We start from the raw sequence: 26,390 nt of genomic DNA, 5'->3' as shown, positions 1-26,390 counted from the left end.
CTGGGTTCTGCAAGACTGCAGTTCTGCCCAACATTTACACAGGCATGTAAATTTGCTTATACAATTACTCCTGAAATGGGTGCAGCAGTATACGCCTCCAATAGCTTGACAGAAAGGTCAATGTAGGGAAATCAATGAAATCAGAAGATTCTAAGCAATGAATTAAACATAAGTGTTTAGTGAAAGCTACATGTAGCAACCTAAAAGATAGACTTAAAACCACACAGCTTGCCTCATGTTTTCCTCCTTTTTTTCTCTCCACCAAAGGTATACAAAATAAAGCAAGAGGATGAATGCAAAAATACACAAAAACCCCCCTCACTTTAATTAGAACTCAGTCATTAGAATTTGCTCACTCAACTAAGAACAGATCCACTGACGTCACTGAGTTATACAGCATGCATAATCTGTTAGTACTTGATACTTACTGTAAGATGACAAGCTCTCTATCCAGTACAGTGTCTAACCTTTAAATTACCCATATGGATAAGCACACTATACTCTTGTACTAGGGTATTCATGGTCCCAAAGTTAAATATGTGTTTATGTGTTTTACCAAACTGGCTGTCATTGTGTAACATCATAACATCATACCCATGAACCCTCCCTCCAAAAAGTTATGAAAGGCATTATTAACCTATGTACAGACTACATTTTTATACACAAAACTCTATGGAGACTCCAGATCTTGACTGCAATAGGAGTGCTAGGGCAAAATGAACAGGATCTACTTCAGTGTTAGCACATCTACTTTACAATGAAGACCATATGAAAGTAGAAGCAGCATCTGCCTGCCAAAACATCAAATCTGAACTAACTCTGGTCATTGATACACTATTTCAGTCAGTGTGTTGTATTTCAGCTACACATGCCCTTTATTAATAATTAAAAACACTTCCACAAAGCAAAAAAGTATTTTAAAATTAATTACAAAAGTACAGGAAATTAATTTTTACAATTATAAACTCCGATCCCATTAATATTGTTATGTGCAGAACAAGAGCAGCCTTATTCTTGAATCCTACTGGAATGTGCAAGAAAAGTAACGTGTTTGATTACTTTTATGTATTTCATTTGCCTATACAGGTTCTCAGAATATGTATTTTAGCAAATAAAATGCATTTTTAAACATGTTACATAATTAAGTTAAAGTACAGAGAAAGACAAACCAGAACAAGTAAGGCAGAAATCTCCTGACAGATCAATTGACTTGATCACAGAGGCCTTCCTTCTTTTGAAATCAAACAACAAATGATCAACATTTTAAATATGTATAAAATAAACTACAGTTGCTTTTGCTTCTTGTGAAGGCTGAAAACATACTATGTAGTGTTCAAAGGCCAAAATCATTGTCTCTTCTTAAATACAGTAATGGTGCTTACCTTTCTCTCAGCTACTTACTAAAGGCCCAGAAGTTGGACAACACCGCCAGAGAAGTCCAGTAGTTTTATAGCACTTAAAAGCTGACTTCAAGACACAGTTCTAAAGGTTTTGCTTTTAAATGAATGCTGTTCACAACAAATGCCTGGCAAAGGCTCAGATCAAAGTATCAGGTAATTGTCTAAGCAGTCAAAACAGAGAACACTAATTAATTAGTAATAAAGATCCTGAATTATTAAAGATAAAATTTCTTTGATCTTTGTTTCAAAGCATTTTTTTCTTATGGTTGGAATGCAATAGTTCTAAATTGAGGGGTCTTTACTAAGCATCTCCCAGTTGCTGAGAAACAGTGTTGCTATAGAGACTGAAAATGAGGTGGAAGCTGGCACAATAATGCAGAAAGCACAGTGTGCTGTAACAAACAGTTGGTGCAACTACACAAAGAGGAAAAATAGTAAGTCCTAGTGGTAACTTCCTAGAATTGTTCAGACCAACCAGAAAGCTTATACACTCTTCAGTACACCCAAATGCTAGGGTTTATGCAGAATATATATAACATTCGTAAGACACATACATTTATCTTAAAGACTTTTTTCATAAGTTTTTCCACAGTTACTCTAACACCCAGGTAGTAGGACTCATCAATGCTATGAATATCCTGCATACATAGCATTACTCAGTAACTTGTGAGAAAATGTGTATCAGAAATTACTTATTACTTATAGAAAACCCAAACTTAGTGATGACTAAGTCTATCACAGTGTTACAACTGTAACAAACTTTGAATAAGTTATCATATTTTAGCTTTCCTACAACTTTTATTCTTTCTTTCTCTCCTAAGCAAAAGCTAGGAAAAGAAACTTTAGTTTCCATTCTATTATGCTTTCATGAGGAAAGACCTGAATTTCCCTGCAGACCACTAGGCAAATGTAATTAGAATAACTTAGGATACAAGAGACATCCAAGACATTTGTTTTGTCATTCTCCTCCCAACCTCTGAGAAGAAATTCTTTGCTTGTGGTCTTCAGGTAGTGACTCAGAAGACTGATAAGCCTGCAGAAACAGTTAATTTCCTTCTCATTAACAGCTGTGCAGTGTTGGTGCTTGAATTGCAGTCTGTTGGAACTACTATTTCAACAGGTAGAACAAAAAATTTCAAAGAGTAAAAGACTGCCAAATCATATTCCATGTAGAAAAAACCAAACACAAATACACATTAGAGAAGCTAACTTTTCCTCTCCTGTCTTGGAGAAGGAGTTACGGAACAAACCAGGTAGTTTGTAAAGACTACTGGTAGCATCCTTCCCTGCTATGCTCTCCTGAGAAATCTGCCTCCAGATGCTCCTCAGAGACTCAGCCAATTTTCTGTGCATACACTACTAGAAACTAATTCCCTGGAGACCACTTCCTCATGAAATGAATGATTCCTAACCACTTTCTTGAAGACTTTTTACAATACCTATCTCCACAGCTCCCACGTGAGCTCTTCCATGAAGACACTTGTAACAGTGATATCTCAGTTCCTCTAAATGTTGCTTCTCCCATATACATTTCACATATGAAACTACACTCTTCCATCTCCCTTGTGATACCCCAGCTTTCTGAGCTCCTCTTTCTAATACCAGTGAGACAACCCTCCTCATTCTGTCCACATCAGCTGATAAATAACAAATAAACTCCTCTTGGTTTCCTCATGGAAGAAGTCGTCTACTCCTGTTCAGAGTTTGAACCTTCACTTCAACAGAAATAATTAATTTATTCCAAATGTATGTATCTGATTCAAAGAACAGGAAACCTTTTATTTTGCTTTAAGCACTCACATCTGATAAAAAATTAGCAAGTACAATAATATTTCATTTAACACAGTCTCCATCTTTTAAGACACCCAAGACATGCAAGTGAAAGTAGTTCCTCAACAACCCTGTTTAGACAAAGACTTAATTAATTGTGTTTGACTTAAAACATATGAGTAGTCCCTATGAAACTCATGAAATAAATAAAAAACACGGAGACAAAAATGATCTTGTCACTAAGGAGATGCATGCAGTTAAATTTTTGCGTTAAAAAATCAATTTTGCCTGAGAAGATACATTCTTACACAAGTACTGTGTTCCATTACCTCTGAAACAAGAACTTGGAGTTATAAAACTGCTACTCTATGTGTGACATTCTTGCTCAAAATTGTCTTAATATGAATGTTTTAGACATTAAAATATGTTTTTGAAACAGTTTATTGGTCTGAAGAAATAAGTTGTTGGATGTAAATGAAATCCTAGACTCGTTAAAGTCAGTAGGAATTTTGCTTTGGTCTCCAGTTTAAGAATGTTATATTCACACTGGTTTTGAAATATTTTTCTGCCTACAGATTACCAGGTTTTTGATGAGGAAGATACCGTAAAAGCTATGACAATATTTAGCCTTTCTTTGTAGTTCTCTCTTTTGAGCAATGGAAACACTGTTACCGTATGGGAATTTTCAGCATTTTCTGCTCCAGACAACTCTGGCTAAAGCGAGCCAGTAGGCAAGGTTTCCACCTCTGTAAAAAAAAGCAAGAACAGTACATATTTTTGCCAACCTCCTAAAATATTTACACATGCAAGGAGATAAGCAGGACACTCAGGTAATCCTTGAATAGCACGGCACGTGATACTAACGTCACAAGAGTAGGCCACAATGAAGCAGTTAGCTGCTAGCAGTGGAAAGGCCCTCTGCTTAGTGTTTAAAGCAGCCACAAGAATGGGACAGCTCTACAGAAAAGCAGTGCCATACAAGTAGCGAGCAGACAGGAAAGGACACTCCTGCCTAACTGGGAATGGAATCTCCTGTCTGGGTTAATCAAGGTCATGATTAGTGGAATAATTAAGCTCTGCATTTATCAAGAAAATCTTACTGCGTCTGTAGTCCTTTCCTGAGAAACAAGCATGGATAACCAAAAGGCTTATGTGCTCACTAAAGACCCTGGGCATCAAGCTCCAAATAGTTTCCCCATTCTTCAGCCTGCCCTTAATGCAGAAGAACAGCTCATAGTACGGTAAGTGCTGATATAAAAGTACTGGAAAGAATTTGAAGGAAGGGAGAAAGAAAACTAACTAGGGAAAAGTCCTGTAGGACCTAGAAGTAGAAAGAAACGGCTAGAATATTGGGAAAGTGCAGGGATTTGGGAACCTGAGAATAGGGGAAAAGTGAGAAAACAACAATAAAACACACTTTAAAGTTCATCTGTTCCTATTTTGATGAATGATTCTTCTTTCCTTTGTATAATCTTAAGAGGACAGAGAACTTGAAAAGCAAAACAGGTAGGAAAAGCAGAACAGAAAGAGCTGGGAGAAGATGTGTGGGTTTTATTCTGCACGGAAAAAGTAGATTGTGGATTCAGGAGAGTTTTGCCGTGGCTGTATCATGTAGCCTGTAGCCTTCCCACATGCTCCTAAATATTAGGAAGGGATATTGGAGTTGTTCTATAGATTTTTAGTTGAAATTTTTCAAATCATTGTGCATTTAAAAAAATTAAGTCATGATAAACTTGGTATGTCATTAACAAACAAAGTGAAATGGCTTAATAATTTATAATGTAGGTACTTCTAAAGATCTTTCATCTATTGTAATTGGAAGAAGTGGCAGATGTGGCTGCCACTTACCAAGATTGCCTTCTCTACAGTAAGTAGGAATATCTCTTTTTTTAGCCTACTGTCTTTGGGGGTGTCAACTTTTTCTTCTTCTGACTGGCTTATAGACTAAAGATATTGAATTAACTGTTTGGTACTGTAACAAACAGAAAAATGAGAAGTTTTAGTTCCAATTTACAGTATTTTTTTCTCTGTATTTCTAGATAGTAAAGAATAGTAAAATATAGTAAATAATAGCTTCAAAAACATACAGTAGGACATATGGTGAAAGTGCTTTTCTAATAATAGTTACTTGGGTTAAAAAGATTTTATATTTACTAATAACCTAAGATAAAATGTGTCATGCTAGATGTATTATTTATGCTCAGCTTTTATATTAATGGTTTGTGAATGACACAATAGAAACTTATCAAAACAAGGTTGCTACCATGCAGGCTTGCCCTTCCTATCACCATGCCCCAGGCATGGTCAGGATACATTGGATAAGCACTTGTTATTTTTGTTCCTTCCTGAAGGATTTTATATTCATTTTAAATGAAAGGGACATAAAATAAGAATCCATTACTTAATTTCTCACTTAAAAGTTGATCTCATCTTTTATGGGAAGAAAAACCCACCTATTTTTTACTAGTGTTTTTATCAGCTCCATACGGATGCATTTCCTTTATTTCCTTTAGTGCAATGAGCTTTTCCTGAATGGGAAAAAAAAAAAAAAGGCAGTTAAAGCAGTTTTAGTATCACCCATTCTTTTCATCCACTGTAATTTCTAGCATAAACTTAAAATATGTTAAATTAAAATAATCCGTATGTGTAACTAGTATGACTGAAGATCACAAGATCTGATTGAAGCTGGAATGTAGAGTCTGGGGCCAGTCTTTTTAGTATTTTAATAATTAGTCAAATTAAATTATTTTTGTCTCACTAAGTGACAAGAAGTTAATGATGCAATTACTACTCACTGATTCTGTATTTTCTGAAAAATCCCTAATTCTAGTAAAATCTGGCCTTCATTCATGCAGAGTGACAGCCATAAGGATCCCAAGATATGTCTCCTGGCATAGAACTACTGTGAATATCACACGAGTAAAATTAACATCAGCAGCATAGAATGTAGGAACATTAAATTAAAGCAAATATTTCTGTTTTGCACAAAGCCTGCAGAACTCGGGGGTGCAAATTCTACACTTACATAGGTAAACTTATTTTATCATCTCCTTTTTTGGGCAACAGAACAGTCGTCTGTTCATTTCAATATATAAATACTACCTTACACTTATAGATACCTGGTATTTATCATGCATAAGTGCATGTGTGCAGTTTGTACATCTAACACTTGGATTAAAGGTCTCAGTATTCAAAGTGATATTGCAGCATACCCATAGGTGGCAGAATGGGCACACTATTAGATAGAAGAATCATCACCTGAATCAGCTCATGGGCTAAGTGTCCCAGAACTTCTTGGGTCTTTTCATTAATTTCTAATTCTGTCATGACTTCCCAGTTACCATTCTGGAACCTCACTGGCATAGAGAAGACAATCCCTTCAGGAACACAAAATTGACCTGAAGAAGAGGGAAAAAATGACCCAAACATATTATTTCTGATTAAAAAACACATCCTAACCAGTGTCAAGATTAAGTCCTACAAACTTGCAAAAGTCTGTAACTGTAAGATCTTAGTAGAGACTAAGGAGGCTGCCTTTTTCAATGTACAGTTCAAAGACTAAAGAGTTCCCCTTTTACTGTAACTTTGTATTTTAGTTAGATGTAGATGTAACAATTTTACATCTTAAAAAGGGGGAAAATTAAATTTTTTATTTCATACAAGGATTAAATGGCTGTTGTGAAACGTTCCATTTATTGGTCCACATAACTACACAAGAAGAACAAGCTTTTATAGCTTAGGCTCTAAGAAATATAAAGAGTCCTTGCACAAAACACATACACCAAAAAAGCATTTAAACTAAAAGACTAGGAGACAATCTGCAGCAAGACAATATTAACCTAAGAGATGTTTGTAAGAAGTGAGTATCAAATTACAAGCTCTGGAGAGCAAAACTGCTTAGATCTGGAGGTTCTTATGCTGAAACAAACTCTCAGCCTCCCACTATATCATGATTTGTTTTACAAGTTTTTATTAAATTAAAAATCTTGATTAAAAAAATAACATTATATGTACTGGGGAAAGCTACAAGAGAATATGTGAAGCAAAAGTAGATTTACCTTTAGTGGGTATTCCCACAGAAATGATCTCCCCAGGAGGAGAGCCATGATACCAGTATTTCAGTACAGTGGCTACCGCATGAGCAGGTAACATTCCTACACAATGAGAGACCCGGGAACTCAGTGAACTCTGTGCAGATAGAAATTCTGAATGGATCCATTCACTACCAACAAAAAAGGGGGGAAAAAAAAGAAGGAAGAAAAAACTAAGATGACTGCAGGAAGAGTAGTTTTCTAGAGGAAAGAAGAACTAAACCTGAGGGAAGAAAATAGTTGAAACTTATTCAAACTTCACTGCTGAAGGCAAGGCACTTAACGACAGAAAAAAATAGGGTCTAACAAAAAGTGGCTCAAAAGCTAACAACAAGCACTACTTATCTATGAAAGTTAGGTCATTTACTCAAGTCATAACCTCTAGTAGCAGTAGTAGTAGTAGTAGTAGTAGTAGCAGTAGTCTTACGTAAGAACCCAGCCATGAACCATAATCCCCCTGTGCTAGGCATAGCACAAGTATAGAATAAAAGAAATGTCTGCCATCCAGTAAATGCTAGGTTCAGACCAGAGTGGGAGCTCCACATAGCCAGGCTTGAGTGCGTGTCACATCTGCCCTCTCGCTCCACCCATCCTTTCTCTGCTACTTCTCTTTCCACAAGAAGCTATCTAGCTGCCAGGTAACCTTTTTACATAGGTTAACAAATGAATTGTCTGTTTTGGGAAACTGACAACATTAGTATGATCAGGCCGTATGTTCAATGGAATTCAGGTATGTCAAGATGCAGATGTGTGTTTAATATTATTTCAAAGTTTCTTTCTGCATACTAGACATCTAAGTCACTATCTGGACTTTCATTACTTCTTGTAGGGTGCTCATGACACGATAGAAAAGAAACACATTTCATATGTAGGAAAAACCAGTTATAAACAAAGTTGGCAGGAGAGTCAGAACTATGTACAGCACTAGGAACTACTCAACTTCTTTTGCAGACTCAGTACTTCAACTTGAAGTCCTTTATGTACAGTGCTAGTCAGTAAAGACAAATATTGAAAACAAAAACCTTTCTTGATGTTTATTACACAGCTCAGATAAACATGGATTAAAAGCAGTTATTTAGTTTTACTTTAAAAAACCAAATCTGTACTGTACCTATCATAAATCATATTCAACAAAGGACGTGGAAAATTAGCTGGGCCCCAAATAGCACAGTCATATCCATAAAGTTTTGCATGTGACAAATCGATGTAGTTACAGCCAGTAATATTGCCCCAAACAATCACATCTTTAACTCCTGTAACAGAGGAAAATACATAGATTAATGAAGAGACAGACAAATACTTTCACAATGTAGGCTGGACTAGGTGACCTTCAGAAGACCCTTTCAAGATGAATTATTCTTCAATTCAGTGTCCTGCCTTGATAGGAGAAATTATTTGATCTGAAAAATGCAACAAGGTTCTCCATAACTTATGAAACCTCATCACAAGCTGAAAAAGGAACTTTAATTTATATCATGTTATTGTACATAATAGACAAAACCTAGTAAATACTTAGCTGTTAAAAAACAAAACAAATCATACTGCAAACATACAGCAATGTTCCTTTTAAATCCTGTACACACAAATACAGAATGCCTAACAGTAAAAAATCATTTAAAAAAAAATCTACCTGCTTGGATGCAAAAGGAATTTCTCAGACAACCTGCTGATAGGTTATTCAGCCTATTAAGTTACTTTTCTATTTTATTAGGCTCCAAAATATCTAGACTTGTCATTGATAACCAGTTCCTACCCCTGCAACATTGAAAGAATCCTGATGCTGAGCAGGCTGTTGGAGCACACCTTTGCTATGCAATGCAGATATGCAAATATAACCAAGCTATAACAATTGACCTGAGAAAGCAAGCTAATTAACCGGATATAATACTACAACACAGCTCTACTATACTCTCATCTGCACAGCAGTATGTTGTTGTGTTTATTCACAGCTAGCTTGTGTGTCTCCAAAATAACAATGCGCTGCAGAGTGCAAATGCAATCCTGAAGTCCTAGCTCCTGATCTGCAACACAGCTCAGTCCTCCTTAGTATATTTCCAGCATGAAATACACACCAGAATGGCAGGGCTGCATCCAAGAGTTAACAAAACAATTGACATTCATAGGATCAAGCACAGATCCAGATAGCAGTAAGCAACAGAGAATGGTAGTGCCTGCTAGTCACACCCTGGCATTCTGCACAGCCGTGCAATTCAGTAGGTGCACTGCTGTGCTTGCATTTCTGCATGCACATCAGCAGTGTTCTGCAATGAAATATGTACTCTCGACGGTGCCCATCCACTGAATTCCCCAAATGCTACCAGAACACATAAATATTCACCTGCTGCATTCATATTCAGCTTCCTGGCCAGCGTGGCTTTAGCTGCACTTTCCCAGGATGTCGCAACAGCAATGACATTTTCAGGCTTAATGGACTGTCCATATGTCATAATCATCATTGCCTTAAGGTTTACAAAGGTTTTTCCTGATGAAATTACTCTGACCCCGCTCTTGGCATTCTTTTCAATCAGGGGAGCATACACTTGACAGATCTCACTCACTTCTCTGATGTAGTTCTCAAGGGATTGGACTTCACGGTTTAAGAGGACATCATCAAGAACAATGATAATATCGGCTTGAATAAAAGCCTCATCGATTTCCGTATGCTCTGAAATACTGCGGAGGAGTGGGAACGCCATGTCTTCAGCTTCCATTACAATACCGCAAAGAACGTCCTTAAACTGGACAGTGTCAAGCAAATGGATACTGATTTCTGTGGTCATCCCAAACACTTCTCCACTGGCCAACAGAGGGATCAGCTGATAACAGATTGAAGTTGATGCACTGATAAGAGAAGGATATAGAAAAATTATAGTTAACCACTAACCACTGCTTGTTTGGAAGTATTACGTAAACAAACACAAAGATCTTTCTTTTGTATTTCATTATGTTTAAACAGACCATTAGCTTGGATCCTTTATTGCTGTTTCTGTCATTTTAACGGGTTAAAAATTAAAACAGTTGGGTTCTCCTTTCATTTGAAGGTTTTTCCATCCTATACATTTCAGGATACTGTCACTTAAAAATTGGTGTCTTTAAAGAACCACAATTTTTTTAAGGTACTCTGTTAGGACTACCAGAAATGCAGAAATTTCTAAAGCTAGAACTGCAAGAGACTCTTTACTTATTTAAATATTTCCAAAAACATTTAATGCAAGATAGTTGCATTACAAAATTCCTAGCTTATTTTGTAAATACTTGCTTTTCCCTAAGGTGGTCTGAGGTCTAAATGTTGCCTGTTCAGATCCCTCACTTAGACTGGTGCAAAATGTAACAAAAGTAGAAATAATTTCTAAATTATATACTGAATGCTCATAGTGAGGGGCGCAGAACTTAATTCAAATCAGCAAATTACAGGGATTCATGTATAACTTCAGACAGTTATATCTGTTATACATGACAGAAAAAATGCATTCTTCTGAAGCTCAGTGAAACTTCATAGATATTCCTTTTACTCTCACCTGGTGATCCAGATCTGCAAAGGCTTGATAAGACTTTTAATCTCTTCCTGTTCTTTTTCAATTTCAATATGCGCCTGCAGGTTCTCCTCAGCAACATCTAGCATTTCCTCACTCAACATCATTGAGGTGATGCCATAATAATGCTAAGAACAAAAAGGGTCATCTCTAATCAAATGAGAACCCAAACACAGCAAGGTAACGTTAGAAAGGATAGCTTTATTTTACATTTGTAGGAGGAATAAAGAACAACAATGTTATAAGAAAATGTAAAATATGGGTTTACAGTATTAAAGGCAGGTCATTACCTGAGCATATTCCAGAAAATCATTAACTCCTCCCAGAAGCAGACCCTTCCCTCCACGGTCCAACAGTTCTCTCCAAATGATAGGAGACTGTCTGTGTTCCCAGCCATTCATTTCACAAATGTCATGAAGCCACTGCTAACGTAAACATTCCCGCCAAAAGGTTTTAATACTTTTTCACATGTGATAACACTTAAATGTTACACCTATAAACATTCTTATTATTTCCTCTCAATACATAATTACAAAGTGCTTCACAATGTACTCACATGCCAGTGTGTGCAAAACGGGGGAATAACACAACGCAAAGCATGGGGATACACTGTGATACCTCAGCAAAAGAGCAACAGGTCTTACTTCTGCTTGATTTTACTGCTGTAATTTTGCTCAATTAGCTTAGCGGTACTAAAGATAGCCATGTTGCGAAGCAGCGAGTAATCTGAGGATCCCTATTTAGCTGCAGAAGGTAAGCAAGCTGCAGAGGTTAATTGCTATTCCCTTAACTGTTTGAGTTACTTGGCTGAAGTGTCAAGCATAAGACACGAGGTAAACATCGTATCTATCTCATGAAGAAATACTGCAATTTTTTTCAGTTCCTTATAGGAACTACAGTGTAGACATGGCAACACATCTACAGCAAAAGTGGTCAGAAAGGCCCATCCACATTGCAAACAAATATATGAGATTTAATTTCATATTTCCATTGTAATTCAAAGCCTTTGAATGCCAGAAATGTTCTTGACAAGTAACAACTCTGAAGGCATATGCAATCACAGTTCGCAAAAGATTTACAGGCTGAGCAGCCATTTATACATAATAAAAACCTAATAAACTTTAACTTCTTACTGACAAAACACAGCTTGAGGCTGGCCCTCATTTTGTGCCCACCTTCTGTGGTAAGACCCACGAGAATGCCAGTCTCTCACAACATTCAAAGCTTTAGCTTTCCTCTGGCTGGCTCTCACAGCACCTCTACCCACATATCAAAACGCTAATAAAGGACAAGAAGAGGCATACTACAGATAAGCACATTCCTTGCTTTGTAGAGCACTGGGGCATCTACCAACGACTTGACTCACCATCCCTTACCTCCCATTTGTCAGGGTGCTGAGGGATCTTGTGAACCCTGAAGTCTGGCAAGTTAGCCTGGAGATAGTCAGCCAGGAGCTCGGCTTTGGCATAGTAAGGGCAGTTTGCCTTACCTGTGAACACAGTGACAACACTGCAAATGGAAGATTTTGTGACATTGACCAATAAGGGCTTAACAGGCCAAACGTTCTTTAATTGTTCCAATTCAAAAAGACTCTTCTGTAACCAGCACCCCCTGAGTTCCCAGAAAGTAACAGGACAAGCATATGAGCCAGCAAAGAAAGGATAATTTTGGAGGTGAAACAGTCTCTTCAGCCAGCATTTAAGGGACTGAGGAGGCCACCCCGCGGGGAGCAGCAGCAGAAAGAGGCAGAAGCCTCACCGACGGAGTAAGAAGGGGAGGAGGCTGACTGGGGAACAGCGGAGGCAGCGTGCCCTACAGACTCCGCTCTCCAGAGAGACTAGAAGAGCGAAAAATTAGGCAGCCGCAGAGAGGGGCGGCCGCTCCGGGCTGAGGCTGAGGCTGCCGCCCGCGCCCGCGCCCGCCGCCTCACCTGCCAGCACCAACTTGGCCATGCGCGCGGCACCCTCCAACGGTCGCCTCGGCGTTGCGCAGCAACGCGCCGCGCGCCGCGGCCGTTTGTCCCTCGGCCCGCGCCGTCCCTCTCGCGAGGCCCGCCGTGAGCGCGCGGAGAGGCGGGGGCGCGGGTGTCATGGCGCCGCCGCGTGCGAGGTAACAGCTACCGGGCGGCGGGGGTCCGGTGCGCGACCCGCCCGCCCCTTCCCGGCGCCGCCGAGGCGGGCGGGCGGGCGGCCCGGCCCTGCCCTGCTCTGCCCTGCTCGGCGGGATCCCCCGCCGTCGCGCCCGGGTGTTCCGAGTCGGTGCGGAGCCCCCGAAAGACCTCTGTTCCCTTGGCGCCGGGCCGCGGGCCTGCGCCACTGGTCCCGTACCCCCCGGGCAGCGTTCCCAGCGCCGGCAGAAAGCGAGCCCCAAACCGAGAGGCTGTGCCCCGCCGGGTGCCCCCGGCCCTGGGAGCGGGCCCGCGGGTGTGCCGCGGCCGCCGGGCAGGCGGCTCGCCCCTGGGATGGCGGCAGGGAGGCTGGGACAGGCCGTGGGCTGGGACGGGCTGTTGGTGGCCGCAGCCGGGCGGGATTCTGTTAACCGGAGCTGGAGGTGGGCAGTGATCCACCGGAGCCCTCGCAGGAGAAACGTCAGTTAGGAAGAGACTCTCCCTCCCGGCATAGTTTTTGGTTAAAACGGCAGAGAGGAAAAAGAGTTGACACCCAGGATGAGTTTAGCTTTGTGTTGAGATGTTTGACTAAAACGTAGGACACCCAATAAAAATCCCTCTGCAAATCGTTTTCCAGGGATCTTTTTCCAAAACTTTTTTTTCTGCTGTAAAAAATGTGCATAGATTTGGCAACTGAAACTTGAGGAACTGAAAGTCTGCTAACTAATCCGTAATTTTCAATTGTTTTTACAGATAAGTGATCTTATGCAGTTTCTCCATGTTTCCACTGGTAGCATTTCATCGGACCCCTTACTTTGAGTTGGCATTTCAAATCTATTAATGAGACATTAGCAAAAATGAATAATAAGATAAGTTATTTGTTAAATACTGTTAGATGCATGCATAGGTGCAATTCTGTGCTCACTCCCAAATCTTCAGCCACAACAAGAAAACACATTTTATGGATTGGCAGATACAGGGATCCCCTGGAAAATGTGAACTTCAGAAAATTATTTATAAATATTTGTCCTTCTCTGCATGGATTATCTCTTCGATTTCTATCTCAAAAGACAGATGTTTTTAGCACAGGTGCTAAAATACAACCAGAGAAGAGTACAGAGGCTTTGTTGAGTGAGCAGGCTCCCCACAGCTCCTTGGAGCTTGAAAAGCGGGATGATTCTGGGAGCGTCAAAGAGAAGCATGTAATGGATCACAGTGAATCATTCTTTAATAGTCTCCAGAAATGTACCTGTCCTTGCGATGCGCTGGACTTGGCTTCAGAGTCTGCGGTCTCCATTAAGCACTTCACAAACTGTTTAACTACAGTATGGAGGCTCTACAAAAACCTGTCGGAAGACCAGCAGCGTTACGAGAAGCAGTTGATCTTTGAGCACCCAGCTTTTGTCAAGCTTTGTCAGGAGCTGCTGCGGGACTCCAGAAGGATGACGCGGGGTGACCTGGTGTTCAGTCTGCATGCCGTGGTGAACCTAGGTGTTCCTCAGAACACTCTCCTAGTCCAGACTTTGGTGAGGGTGTGCCAAGTAAGTATCAGAATCCTGCTTTTCCTAAGTTTGGGCCGAAACCTCAGGGCTAATTCTGGGAGGCTGTGCAACACCAGAGAAAGTTGGGTTATGTCCCTGGTTTAGTCTGATGTTCCATGGAAACAGGGCTCCCACAGTTAATTTGTGTGTACTTCTAATTTCCTTCATTTTTGAAACCACTGCCTGATTTTAGAGAGATTTAACAGAGAGCAGGAGTCTCAAAAATCATTACCCTTTTCAAATCAACTAAATTTGACTGATGTGAGACCTTGTAGGTCACTGCAGAATTAAAGCTTATGAATTGACTTCTGGGGGGAAAGAGAAGACGGCAGGTACAGATTAAGAGTGATCAGTTTTTCTTTTCTGAAACTTTTACTGGTCTGAAGTAATCTGACATTGTGAAAACTCTTTAACAGGAGAAGCTCAATCAACTTGATAACCGATGTATCTCAGTTTTGGCAACTACTTTAGCAGGGCTGGATAAAGACAAGAATGTGAGCGCTCTTCAAGCTGGATTACAGTGAGAAAAATACATCTTTCACATGTTCTTCATATAAATATGTTGTTTGAATATATGTTTTTTAGAAATTGTGGAGGGAATGTCTGTGCATAAAAGACATACTGTGGTTTTAGGACTTAAGTGATCACATGAGATAACAGCTGTACAAGACAGTAATTTTTGGCATTGTCTTTGCAGTTTCAAGCAGAAAGGCTTCTGATGGCATAGGGTGCGAGACTGCTCTGCAGGGGATTCATATTCTGACGGCAGCTCCACCACTGTGGGTTTTTTGTGATGTTGATCAAGTCACTTCACATATCTATGCCTCTGTTTTACCTGTGTGTAGAGAGGAGGTAATGAGACTAGCTTACTTTGTGAAGTATTTTCATTTGTCATGATGAAAAATGCCGTTTAACAGCCAGGGAATATTTTCTTTTAATTTAGTAACTAAAAATTGAGATGAAGACAAGTTTAGACTCTGTCTGTGCATCCAGCAAGGACTTCTGTGTAGTTCTTTATCAGAATAACTTCTTTGGCTGTAGTGATTTTTTTCTGGGCCAATGAAATTTATGTGGGTAACCAATCTGCTCACTCCCATGAGATTGTTTTTACTGAGGCTGTCACAAAACTTGCCATGGATTAGTTCTTTTGGTCCTGTGTCAAATCCTGCTTTGAGAAGGTGGATGTGTTAGTGATAGGCAAAAAACAAGTTCTCCTGGAAGCTCAGGTACACAGTTCTTTTCAGTTGCTAGAAGGCAGGAGATCCATTTACAGCTCTTTCTCTGTCTGGATGTCTGGAGCTCTTGCCCATTTGCAGGAAGCCGCATCTGCAGGGATGACTTTCAGAGCAGTGCACTGCCTTAGAAAGTGACAATTCATATTTTTATAGCTGTGCAGGCATATTTAAGGGTGATTCAGACATAATAATTACAATACCTCCTTCTGAGCCAGAAAAGGAGGCGCTGGGAATGCAGACCTCCTTCATCTTGTGCTTGTGATCCCTCTGTGTTATGATGTCCCCTTCTGTTCCTGCAGCCCATAGCACTGCTTGTTTGGTTTTTTCCCTCACTTGCACGAAGTTGTTGTCAGTGTCCGTCCCCAAGTTTCCTAGCTGTTTCAGAACTTGCCTGCACATGGATGATTCTATGACAAAAATGGGCAATTTTTTTTTCTCTGCAGACAAGTGTTAATTCCTTGAGGCTTAACAGCACTCATGTCTGCACAGCCTCATGTGCAGTCTGGTCAGGTGCCCCTGCTGTTAATGTATCAGCAACAACACTCATCTATCAGGATAACATTAAGAAAGCACATATAAGTATTTCCACGTGGAAAATATCTGTGCTGCAGCTACATCATGTAGCGTTATGCCAGCCTTGCAAAAAAGGAGGTGGGAGAGGAGCAGGGAATTAAAACTTTAACATGGGAGTACATCAGTGAGGGACAACGGGGGTACCTACCTGCTTCTGCTGACGTGAGGTAAGCTCTGTTAAACAGTTACTCTCTCTAACTCAAGGCCTTACCTGTGTTTCTTCATCAGATTACTAGTGGAGCAGCGGATTCCAAGTATCAGAGACATCTTTATACTGCAAAACCTGATGAAATGCATGGGAAAAGATGCTCCAGTCTTTCTGAAAAAGAAATTAGAGGTAAACTTAGTTGGAGGCTCATTTTTACTTCAACAAAGCCTGTGCTCTTGCATTGTTTATAAATTGTGTGTGGTTCTTTCCAGACACTCAAAGAGAAAATACAATAGAAAGGTTAACTGCATTTGCTATATGAATCATAGTCCAGCTATAGCTGCCAGAAGAACTTAGGTTTGGAGGCTGGGAATATGGCACCCTTGAAAGGGGGCAGAAAGCAGTGGAGATGGCACAAAAGGAACTGAGGCAATAAAATAGCGATACCCTCACCTCTTGTTTGCGTTGGCCACGTGGTATTTCATAGAAGCACTTACAGACTGTTCCCCAATTCCCTTGCCCAGCTTGTGGCTGGAAGACAAGAAGACAGAAAACTAGTCTGTGATGGGGCTGTGTCCAATAATGGTACGGGGCTAGAGGACCCATGGGAGAGAGATGCCAGGAGAACTCGCCTGGCTCATGGCCTTATCTTTCTGTGTATCTGAAAGGTCCCCTGGGAAATACAGTGGTTGGGAGCAGGCTGTAGGTTTTATGGCAGGGCGTACTGGGTTTCATCCACTGACTTAAAGACGCTTTATGAAACCTTCTTTCAAACAGAGCCTGCTAGTGTTTTCATCACATAGCTGAAGGGCTCTGAGGTCAGAGTTTGTAATAGCATTCATGAGGAAGTGAGGGAAGGTGCCATTGATGGGAATCTGGGCAAGAATAGAGCAGTGCAGGGGGCTCATGCAATGTGTTAATTGTAAGTAAATCGTAAAACATTGGACAAGGTACCACTTTTTACAAGATGGTGAGAAACTGGCTGAAGATGTGGTGGAATATGGAACTGAGAGGAAAGTGACTTTTCCACTTGGTAACTGAAGGGAGCTCTTAATTTTCTGAGCCTACAGGGTGCTTTTTTTAATACTGTGTAATTTCTATTGTAGACGCATTTTGTATTTAACCTTTGATATGCATGCAGTAAGAATACTGTATTTTAATAGCCAATATACTTTGTAGTCTCATTTTTACTGTCATTTATATCAATCTAATTACTGCTTCGATAAATTAAATCTCTTTTGTGGCATCAGAGCTGACCGTCTGTGCCTCAGTCCACATTTGTAGCTGGGTGTTTGTATTAAGGATATGCCACTTGGTGTCCTATTGGATCACTTTGAAGGCTTACAGCTTTCACGCACATCCAAAACAGTAATTGGAGTACTATTTAATAAGTCAACTGTGCCAATGATATTTCTGCTACTTTTTTAAGAGTTGGTAGAAGGTACATATTCACAGTATTTGGAAATGAGCTTTACTGAGACTTCTTTCTTTAAAAAAAAACATATAAAGCCAAATTTCTGGGAACTTGCATAGTGACACGGCTCTAGAACACTTGATCTGCTATGAGTGTATATTAAGAAATTAAGAGTAGTTACTTTATGCTTTTGCTGTTTGTTGCTCCTTTTTCTTTCATGTAAGTCTGAACAGGCTAAGGAGTTTGGGAAAGTTTTGGTGAAAATGCCTTCACCAGAAAGCAGTGATAATATACCTGAAGAATGAAGGATTTAATAAACTCTAATTCACTTTAGATGGCAGTTTTGAAAGAGATAGACCATCTGACTTTCCCGAATGCTCTGCGTGTGTTTTTGGCTCTTGTTGCAATGAATTATTGTTCCATTCCAATCCTGAATGCCTGCAGTAAGAAGATCCAGGGTAAGAAAAAAATTTTTATTAAATTTCCCTTCCTTATACCAAATTCTTCCTAATTATTGTCTCGTCTCCCTTTTCTGATTTCCTATAAAACTCAGGAAACATCTTTGTTTTACAGGATATTATAGTAATGTGGAGCCATTTGACAAGCAGCAAGACAGAAAATTACTGATCGATAATGAAAGCAAATAGCTCTTGTTGTATCCGCCCTTCTTAACATTTACCTGAATTATGTATTTTCCTATGCATTTTTCTGTATGCAGAATTTAGGAAAAAGAATTGAATTCTAGCAAGAAAAAATAGATTTCAGGTAAACTTTTAAAACAAATTTGAATTGGAAGCGGACATCTTACAGGATGGATTGGTGGCTTAGTGTGATTAGTTGATAAACTAAAGGGAACATAGTGTTTCCCTGATTAACTGGATTTAATTATTGAATGCTACTTAATAACTGACCTCGTGTTGCAGCCCAGAAAAAAATTAAATGAAAGCTAATACTTTCACCTTTCTCCATAGCTTTACAATACATTTCTTAAGTATATATGGTCAGTATGTATTGATTCACACTTAAAATACATATGAATTTGTGTCTAAAAAACCATCAAGATAGCAAAATAGCATTCTTAATATAAATGAACCAGGAGTGTTTGGGCTGCTTTTACAGCCTTTCTTTGTCCTGGTTGTTCATATGTGTTAGGACACGGTCTTTAATTATACATACTGGTTTCTCCCATAGGATTTTCACCACACTCAGTACACAGGCTAGATGGCATACACAGCGTGAGCAGCTACTCAGTACTTTTTTCTGCACTTTTTTAGCACATGCTCTGAGGACTTATATGCTGTACATGGTGCAAATGATGCTCTGGGGACAGAGTGAATAACTTCTGGACAGAAATGACCCCTATCAGAGGCTGGAGATGGAATAGGAAGAGGAGGGAGGGGCACACTTTGGGGCCCATGGGGCAACGGAATTCTCCAGCAGGTTTTCCAGGTCCTGTGCTGTTGCTGGGGCTCTCAAGAATGTAGCCCCCTCTCCCATATCTGGGGACCTGACCAGAATTGTAATAACTGTGTACTTCATAGGTACTTATTGAGTTAATTTTTGCAGCAGCAAGGGAGTGATGCAGTGGTGATATTACTTTTCTAGTTATGCAGAAGAGAGAGATTAAGGTCAAAGTGTCCAGTAATGTGAGATCCCGTTAGCCAGTTTTCTTTAAGAATACCTAGCATTACAAATCACTTTATTTGATGCACAGCTCTCATTGGCCTCCATCGTAGTTGTCGGCACTCAGCACTTCAAGAAATGAGGTAACAGTGTTTTATGCTGAGCCTGGAAAATCACTGAGCACAACTCAGAGGAGTTAAATTCAGTTATTTTCGTGCTATCCTCTTGAGTCCTCTGGCAGAGGAAAAGATAAAGTCTAGTTTTGATGGGTGCTGATCCTAGTACTATAACTATGCTCTTTTCTCTTGCCATCACTGTCTTTTATGACATGTATGCCCCTCATTGCAGCGAACAAAGTGGGGTGTTCGAGAGAGAGCATTGTTCTTCAGTATTAACCTTTTTCATCTCAGGAGTAGGTCCATCTTACGTGGCAAATGAAGCAGCAGTCCTGTGCAGAAGTCTGTTGTCATCTGGCACTCAATCTGTGTCATCACGCTCATATGCCAGGAGGTTACGTTATGGTTCCATGTTTTCCAGTTTGGCATACACTAAACATTTAGTGCTTGAGCAGCCTTTAGTGCTTTTTAGACAAAGATTCATATTTGTGGTTTCTTGTAATTTTCTAAAACCAAATGGGGAAAAAATATAAATTTCAGCATGTGCTAATATCTAAATAATCAGCAGCTTTAGATCCACCTCTTTGTTACTCCCTCAGCTGACATGGTGAAGTGGACAGCCCAAAGGCTCAATCAGTACTAAAGGGGCTAGCCTGAGGGTTTCCATGCTGAGTGCAGGGAGGTGCTGAAAATCAAGAATCCTGGAACAGAAGATGTTCTGGGAACACAAGTCGTCTTGCTTCTTTTGTAATTTGTCCCTTTATGCTGATTTATCCCTTTTAGCTTGATCCTGACTCAGTTTGGTTTCTTCTACCTCTCAGTTTCTTCATGTGTTTTAGCTCGGTTGACTTTGCCTAGCTAGCCTCGGTCTGTTCCACTGTTCCTTATCTGGTTTTATTTTTCCCCCTCCTCCATCCCTTAGCCAAACTGTTTCCATAGTGTCTCCAACCTACAGCTCCCATTGCTTTCTATCATTTGTCCTTTTTTGCACTTCTGTTACAGAGAATGTCCACGATGCTCCATTTCGGCAGTTAATTCTCATTCTGGAAGCTTGTTACAGTCTCCAGTACCGTGATGTAAAACTGTTTTCAGCATTAGCAGACTATGTTAATTCTACTGCCTGCCTTTGGGACAAAAAACAGGTGCGTTTGAGACCAAATAATTTATAGTGGTACTAGTAGAATATCCAGTGCTTTCCGTCTTCCCTTTCTTCCTGTTTGTGTTTGTTCTTTGGAGAAGAGATTTTTTAGGAATACCAATCTGATGAAGTTGATACAGTTAAATTTTTAAAATGCTTTTCTATTTATTGATGAATAAAGAAATAAGAAATAAAAGGGGTATTATGGTTTGAAAAATTTGTTTTCATTAAAAATGCCTTTTATGAAATCAACAGGTAGGTCCCACTTTACTGGCATTCTTGACCTTATAAAACTATCTTTTCTTTTAGATTATCCTTTTTCTTTCTGCCTTCGAGACACTTGGCTTTCAGCCTAGTGAGCTGATGGGTATTTTTGCTGAGAAGTTGACAGAAGACCCTGAATTCCTCAACTTGAAAAACCTTTTGATTGTTCTCCGGGTGTATTCACGACTCAACTATGTTCCCAGAGGCCAAAAGCATCTGTAGGTTTTCGTTTAGAATACCTGATAATACATTATGTCGTCATTATAGAGTAATATATGGCAACTAGTATTTGATTTCAGTTGTGAAAGAGTTCACAATCCTGTTTTATTAATCTGTACGGTAAATTTGCTGTGTCTTTTCACATTTTTTCTACATAGGATTTTTTCTGTGTAATTGAAAATGGAGGCCTTGGTTCTAGACTGACCAGGCTACTGAATCTGTTGATAGGTAGCTGTATCCTGAAAGAAGAATCAAAAGCTAATGTTAGATTACACAACATGTGATTATACAAGATAATAAAGATTTCTAAGTTGTATTTTTGTTAGAATTCTGTATTTTATATAGTGTTATTTGTGTATTTAGATGCTTTTCTTCTGCTTTTGGAAAAGGTTTTTTGAGACTCTTCATAGATGCTTGAATAAGTACCTCCCTCAGCTTTCCAACACAGATCTGCTGAAGGCAGTGTATTCACTTTGCATCTTAGGATATCTTCCTCATCGTGCACTTGATGAACTGCTGCAAAAGGACAGCAGGAATGAGCTTCTACAGTCAGGTCAGGCCTTACTTTGTCACGTTCTTGTTTTAAAAGGGATAGTCTGCCTCCATACATAATTTGTGGTAACTGTGTTAGAAGTTTAGACATGAAAGAACGCAAACATCATTAATATTAAATTTGAAGTCCTCAAGACAAAGCTAACGTAGTGATGGTGATCTAAGTGATCTGTTTCTGCACTAGGGCACCAGGCTTATTGTCTTGGGCCCCATAGTGGCAACAGTTTAATAGTAGGTGTGCACATGGAGAAACGTGAATATGAAATTTGTGGAAGTGGTAGAAATGTGTAAGAGCCAGGGGTTCTATCTTCGACAGATGTTCAGGCATTTTTAAAAACACAGGAAGTCTTAACCTTTGTAAACCAACTTTAGTACCTGGAATCATGAGGTTTTTTTGACTGCTCTGAGTTATAATGAGAAACTTGGAATGGTTTGTAGTAGAACTTCGTTTCCACATTACAATTCTCTACAGCCAGTAGAGTAGTTCAGCGGAGTGGAAATTCATGTAGAGTAAAACACTGCGTCTTGCTGTTGAGCCTGCTGTGACTGAACCGTAAAGCTGTAACTGCTTAGAGTTTGTGCGGCTTAGTACTCTTAAAGTACAGTTTCAAAATCATGGCCAAGTCTGATATCCCTTCTTCGATTTATAAATAGCCTTCTAGTTGTCTGGATTTTATAAATGGTTTTTATGCATGCTCTCTCATTCCGTGTTCTCCTTAAGTCTCCTGTTATAACTGATAGCATGCACAAAGCTGTGTACAGTAGAAGGGAAAGACTGGATAAATGGGCAAGTCCCAGCTGTAGACTTTAATGTTATAATTAGGGAATTGATGGTGTATATTTAACAATATATTGAAGATACTCAATAATATTCAGTGAGAAAGCAATTGGGTTTTGATTCCTATATTGAAATTCATTTGTTCTGCCAGAACAGACTGTGAATGACAATAATGTGAAAAATTCTGTGGGGTCATACATTGGATGTAATATTTTTTGTATCCTTTTTCAGATGATCTTTACAAAGAACAAAAGGAAATGATGCTTCGCTGTGTGAAAGCATGTATGGAACTTGATAGCCCTTCCTTCACGAAGCCTGCATTTGTGCTGACTGAGACGTTCTCCTCATTAGTATCTCTTAATCTCAGAAAGGCTCGGGAGGCACTGATAGAACTTCTGGGAGATGAGAGCATGTTTCGGCAAAATGTTCAGCTGCCATATAAATATCATATTGGTATGAAGCCAAATTACTGTCATATCCTTTTTAATGTAGATTTATAATTCCCAGAATAATAAGGTGGTAACAAATTTGCGTAGGGTGCAAGTGAGTAAAAGTGTAACGCTTTGAAGACACAACCTTTTAACAAATTATGTCCTTGATTGGTGAATCTACTTGCTAGGATGCTTCTGTTAGAGTATTTAAGTCAATTTACTAAAACTTTATGATTGCTTTTATTTACAAAACTGCTTTGGACTTTTTGTTAAGCATCAACGAGCAGATGTTAATTGTACATAAATCCAATATGGCCAACTGTTCTAGAGAGTTGACATGTTAGTACTAAATCACATTAGAAACAAAGCCAAACAGCAGCCTTCTTTTGTTCTCTGACTTGTTTCTTCTGTGAAGCTCTGGCTAAGGTTTGGATTCTACTTTCATTTATGAAATGGGATATGACCTTCTTTGACAGGTGATCATTTCATAACATTTGGTTTCTTTTATATTTTGATATTGCTTATTTTTTTGGCAGCCACCCAGCTTACCAATTTTTCTGTATTTGTAATAATTTTCTTCCTAAATATTTCTAATGAGGAATCGGATTACAGGAAAATCTGAGTAGGTATGACAGACTGCGATCAAGACTGATTTCTTTAAACTATGATTTCACTCCCATAAAGTTATATCTACAGTTTCCAAAAACAAATGTGGGTTTGTTTGTTTTTTTTTTTCTGGAGATGTGCAAGTTAGAGCTGTTTATATTGGTTGCAGGAAGGGAAAAGCCATCGGTAATATGTAAATTATTAGAGAAGAGCAACTAGAAACAGAGCAGTGACAGTGTCTGTTAACTTTTTCAAATGAGCTGTTAATTTGAAAACATTTTGAACTCTTGCAGTGTTAAATGTTTTGTTGTTTTGTTTTCAGATTTTGAAATCAGAATGGATTCAGATAGAAAAAAAGTGCTCCCAATAGCTGCAACAGATGATCATGCTGACTCAAGTGTTCAAAGGTGTCTTTTTTGACTGCATATTTTTTATAGCAGGCTGGTTTTATTTGTATGTATTCCATCTAGTTACGTCTGTGGTTCACTGATTTGCAGAAGCAAACTATATAACTAACTTGTTACTTATGGTCACCGTAATATACAAAAATTGCCATGCCAGTTCACAGCAACAACTCATCCAGCTTGATACCTTCTTCTAACAGAGGCTAAAACGTAACATTTCAGAGAAGGAGGCAGGAAACATAACAGTAATCTGATACTCTTGTAATGGATACAGGTTTTGAAGTATGACTGAAATGCATTCCAAAAAATTGCTACATTAGGGCTTTAAAATTCCAGATATTTGTGTGTCCAGTTATACATTCAGTTATTCTCTTAAGTCTCTAAAATGTGCATCTCAATGGTATGTTATGGCAATTAATTCAGCTGCTGAAATATAATTTGAATTAAAAGGATCATCATATCCACATTTTAGGTGATTAATTTAATCTTGTGTAGAAGAATGACCTCTCAGTAACAGAAGTAGGACGTATATCATTTAAGTAACACTTAAGTAGAATTGCATAATACTTAACATTTGTGTGCTGGATCACTGCACAGCAATGTATTTTTTTATAGTTTGCTTTTTGGGAAAAGGAGAGCTAGTGAATTGTGTAACTGTCAGGCTTCCAAGGCATTCAGCTTTCCTCACCCTCCCAAGCAGGTTTTTATAGCAGGAAGCAACTGATTCTGAATATTAGCAAAAGATCAAAGTAAATGCAGAAGCCATCAAAATAATGTAGAATTTTGAATGGTCTGTTTCCTTTTCGTTGTGGGATAAGTGGAGATCTAAGGGCTTAATTCTGCTGTAGGTATTTGGGTAGATCCTGGTACTTGCGTGAAGCTCATGGAAGAAGAGAGGGTCTAAATTACTTAAGTTTGGAGAAGGAAAAAGATAATGAAATTTGTGCAGTCTTCATATTTTTGCCTGCCAGAAAGACAGCTATATATTCTGCAGTGTTAAAGAACATCATTGAATCATTGTCTTAGAGTGCTTATTCTGCATTTGTAAAATGGAGTCTTCCCTACTCTTCTTGGTTGTAGATTGGCTTTTCTCTTTGTTCCTCTGTCTGCCTTCTGTGTGGGTACAATGCACCCCCAAGGGAAGCTGGCAATGAGGAAGAGGCATCTAAATAAACTGGGCTATCATGTGATTCTGGTAAGAAGAGTCCTGTTATTCTCTCTGTTTTTGTCCTGTTATCAGCACAGTGAGGAGTATGTTCGTTTGGTAGTACAGGCCTCGTTAGGGAATGGTGAGCCTTCTCCAGAGTGGTAATTGTGTATCATCTCTACTTAGAAGGCAGTGGCGGTGTCTCTAGGGAGAAAGGACAGAGGAACTCTAAAAGACAAGCTACCACTTATCGTTATCAGCAAAATAAATACAATCATAGTTCAGCCAAAAAAAAAAAAATCAAGCCACTGAGTTGCTTTATACCTAAAAAACCTACCTGACTTTGGCTTATTTCCCTGATTTTTACAGAATGAATGATTCAAGTCAACTTGTTTTCAAAATACAGCAACTCCCTATGGCCACTGGGCGCTTGGTTTGTGGGACAGGGTAGTTTGCTAAAGACAATCAAACTAATGTACGCTTTCCTTTTCCTTTCTTCCAGGTCCTGAACAAGAAGTTTCAGGAAATGACAAATGAAGATGCAGTTGAGTTTTTGAAAGGAAAAATTTATTCAGAAAATGCTTTCCCTTTTTCTGAAGTGACCGTGCAGGATAATAATTAAAATAAACTAACAGTTTTGGATCTCCTGATCTCTCTTTTTCTTGTGTAATTAATGTAAGGTTTTAACGGAAGAGATAAGCAGTTTTATACACAACTGCCTACTCCAAAGTATTACAGATTGCGAAAAGTTTGTGAACAGTCTGCTGATAGTGGGGGTTTTCTTTTGTGAAGTGGGAGTGAGTTTTCTTTAGTGGAAGGAACTACTTCATTAATCCAAAAAGCATCCTGACATCTATTGCTGTTGAAATTTCTTAATTTTATCTTCACTCTGCTTCCTCTCCCCCATGCCCCAAGTCAAATTTCTCTCTTCTCTTGAGCTGGGTCAGGGAAAGGAAGTGACTGTTTCAAGTGCTTTTGGAACCTGGCCTACAAATATGCACCAGGAGGATTCCCCCATCATCCCCTGTGTTCTTTATGCAGAACTATCGATGGTAAAGCACTAAATAACTCAGCCTAAGAGGTATATTAAAAAATCCAAAGTTATGTGAAAAGTTTCTGAAGAAATTAATCTCACCCAGTTTTTAGATGTTCAGGCCAATAATGGTTCTGTTTTTCTTTTGAACCTTTTGCTTCACTGATGCTGTAATAGATTTTGAGAGCTCTCGCTATAAGAACACAGGTCTGGCATGTCTCTATAAACTGGCTCTTGCTCTCTGTTTCTGATTAGTGTCTCCACAAC

General features: G+C 39.2%; 2 protein-coding genes across 2 annotated transcripts; one reads left to right on the top strand and one right to left on the bottom strand.

Moving 5' to 3' along the window:
• Nucleotides 1-1,041: 1,041 nt before the first annotated feature.
• On the bottom strand, nt 1,042-12,825 carry MDH1B (malate dehydrogenase 1B). Its single transcript, XM_087731506.1, has 10 exons — nt 12,725-12,825; nt 12,171-12,283; nt 11,085-11,219; nt 10,780-10,922; nt 9,600-10,102; nt 8,373-8,514; nt 7,229-7,392; nt 6,429-6,568; nt 5,624-5,698; nt 1,042-3,916 (listed from the first exon to the last, which is right to left on the bottom strand). The coding sequence occupies exons 1-9, from the start codon at nt 12,744-12,746 to the stop codon at nt 5,624-5,626; spliced, it is 1,437 nt and encodes a 478-aa protein (XP_087587632.1). The 5' UTR covers nt 12,747-12,825; the 3' UTR covers nt 1,042-3,916.
• Nucleotides 12,826-12,833: 8 nt separating this feature from the next.
• On the top strand, nt 12,834-25,732 carry FASTKD2 (FASTK mitochondrial RNA regulator 2). The gene is made up of 12 exons (XM_087731505.1): nt 12,834-12,903; nt 13,655-14,442; nt 14,859-14,962; nt 16,479-16,587; nt 18,147-18,270; nt 20,554-20,693; nt 20,999-21,171; nt 21,562-21,725; nt 22,734-22,955; nt 23,862-23,946; nt 25,024-25,138; nt 25,593-25,732. Exons 2-12 carry the CDS (start codon nt 13,759-13,761, stop codon nt 25,710-25,712), a joined length of 2,040 nt encoding a protein of 679 aa, XP_087587631.1. The 5' UTR covers nt 12,834-12,903; nt 13,655-13,758; the 3' UTR covers nt 25,713-25,732.
• Nucleotides 25,733-26,390: the final 658 nt, after the last annotated feature.

Source organism: Nipponia nippon, unplaced genomic scaffold (genome assembly GCF_047370975.1).
Source record: "Nipponia nippon isolate SJK-2023a ecotype South Korea unplaced genomic scaffold, ASM4737097v1 scaffold_5, whole genome shotgun sequence".
Classification (NCBI taxonomy): domain Eukaryota; kingdom Metazoa; phylum Chordata; class Aves; order Pelecaniformes; family Threskiornithidae; genus Nipponia; species Nipponia nippon.
The sequence above is the reverse complement of the archived record's forward strand: the minus strand, read 5'-3'. Positions and strand labels throughout refer to the sequence as shown.

Coding starts and splice junctions, on each gene's coding strand:
- FASTKD2 (XM_087731505.1), top strand. CDS start 13,759: ATGAATAATAAGATAAGTTATTTGTTAAATACTGTTAGATGCATGCAT. Junction 14,443..14,858: donor CTTTGGTGAGGGTGTGCCAA/GTAAGTATCAGA, acceptor ACTCTTTAACAG/GAGAAGCTCAATCAACTTGA. Junction 21,726..22,733: donor GAATGAGCTTCTACAGTCAG/GTCAGGCCTTAC, acceptor ATCCTTTTTCAG/ATGATCTTTACAAAGAACAA.
- MDH1B (XM_087731506.1), bottom strand. CDS start 12,746: ATGGCCAAGTTGGTGCTGGCAG. Junction 11,220..12,170: donor AGCACCCTGACAAATGGGAG/GTAAGGGATGGT, acceptor TGTTTACGTTAG/CAGTGGCTTCATGACATTTG. Junction 6,569..7,228: donor TGTGGGAATACCCACTAAAG/GTAAATCTACTT, acceptor CCTCTTCTTCAG/GTCAATTTTGTGTTCCTGAA.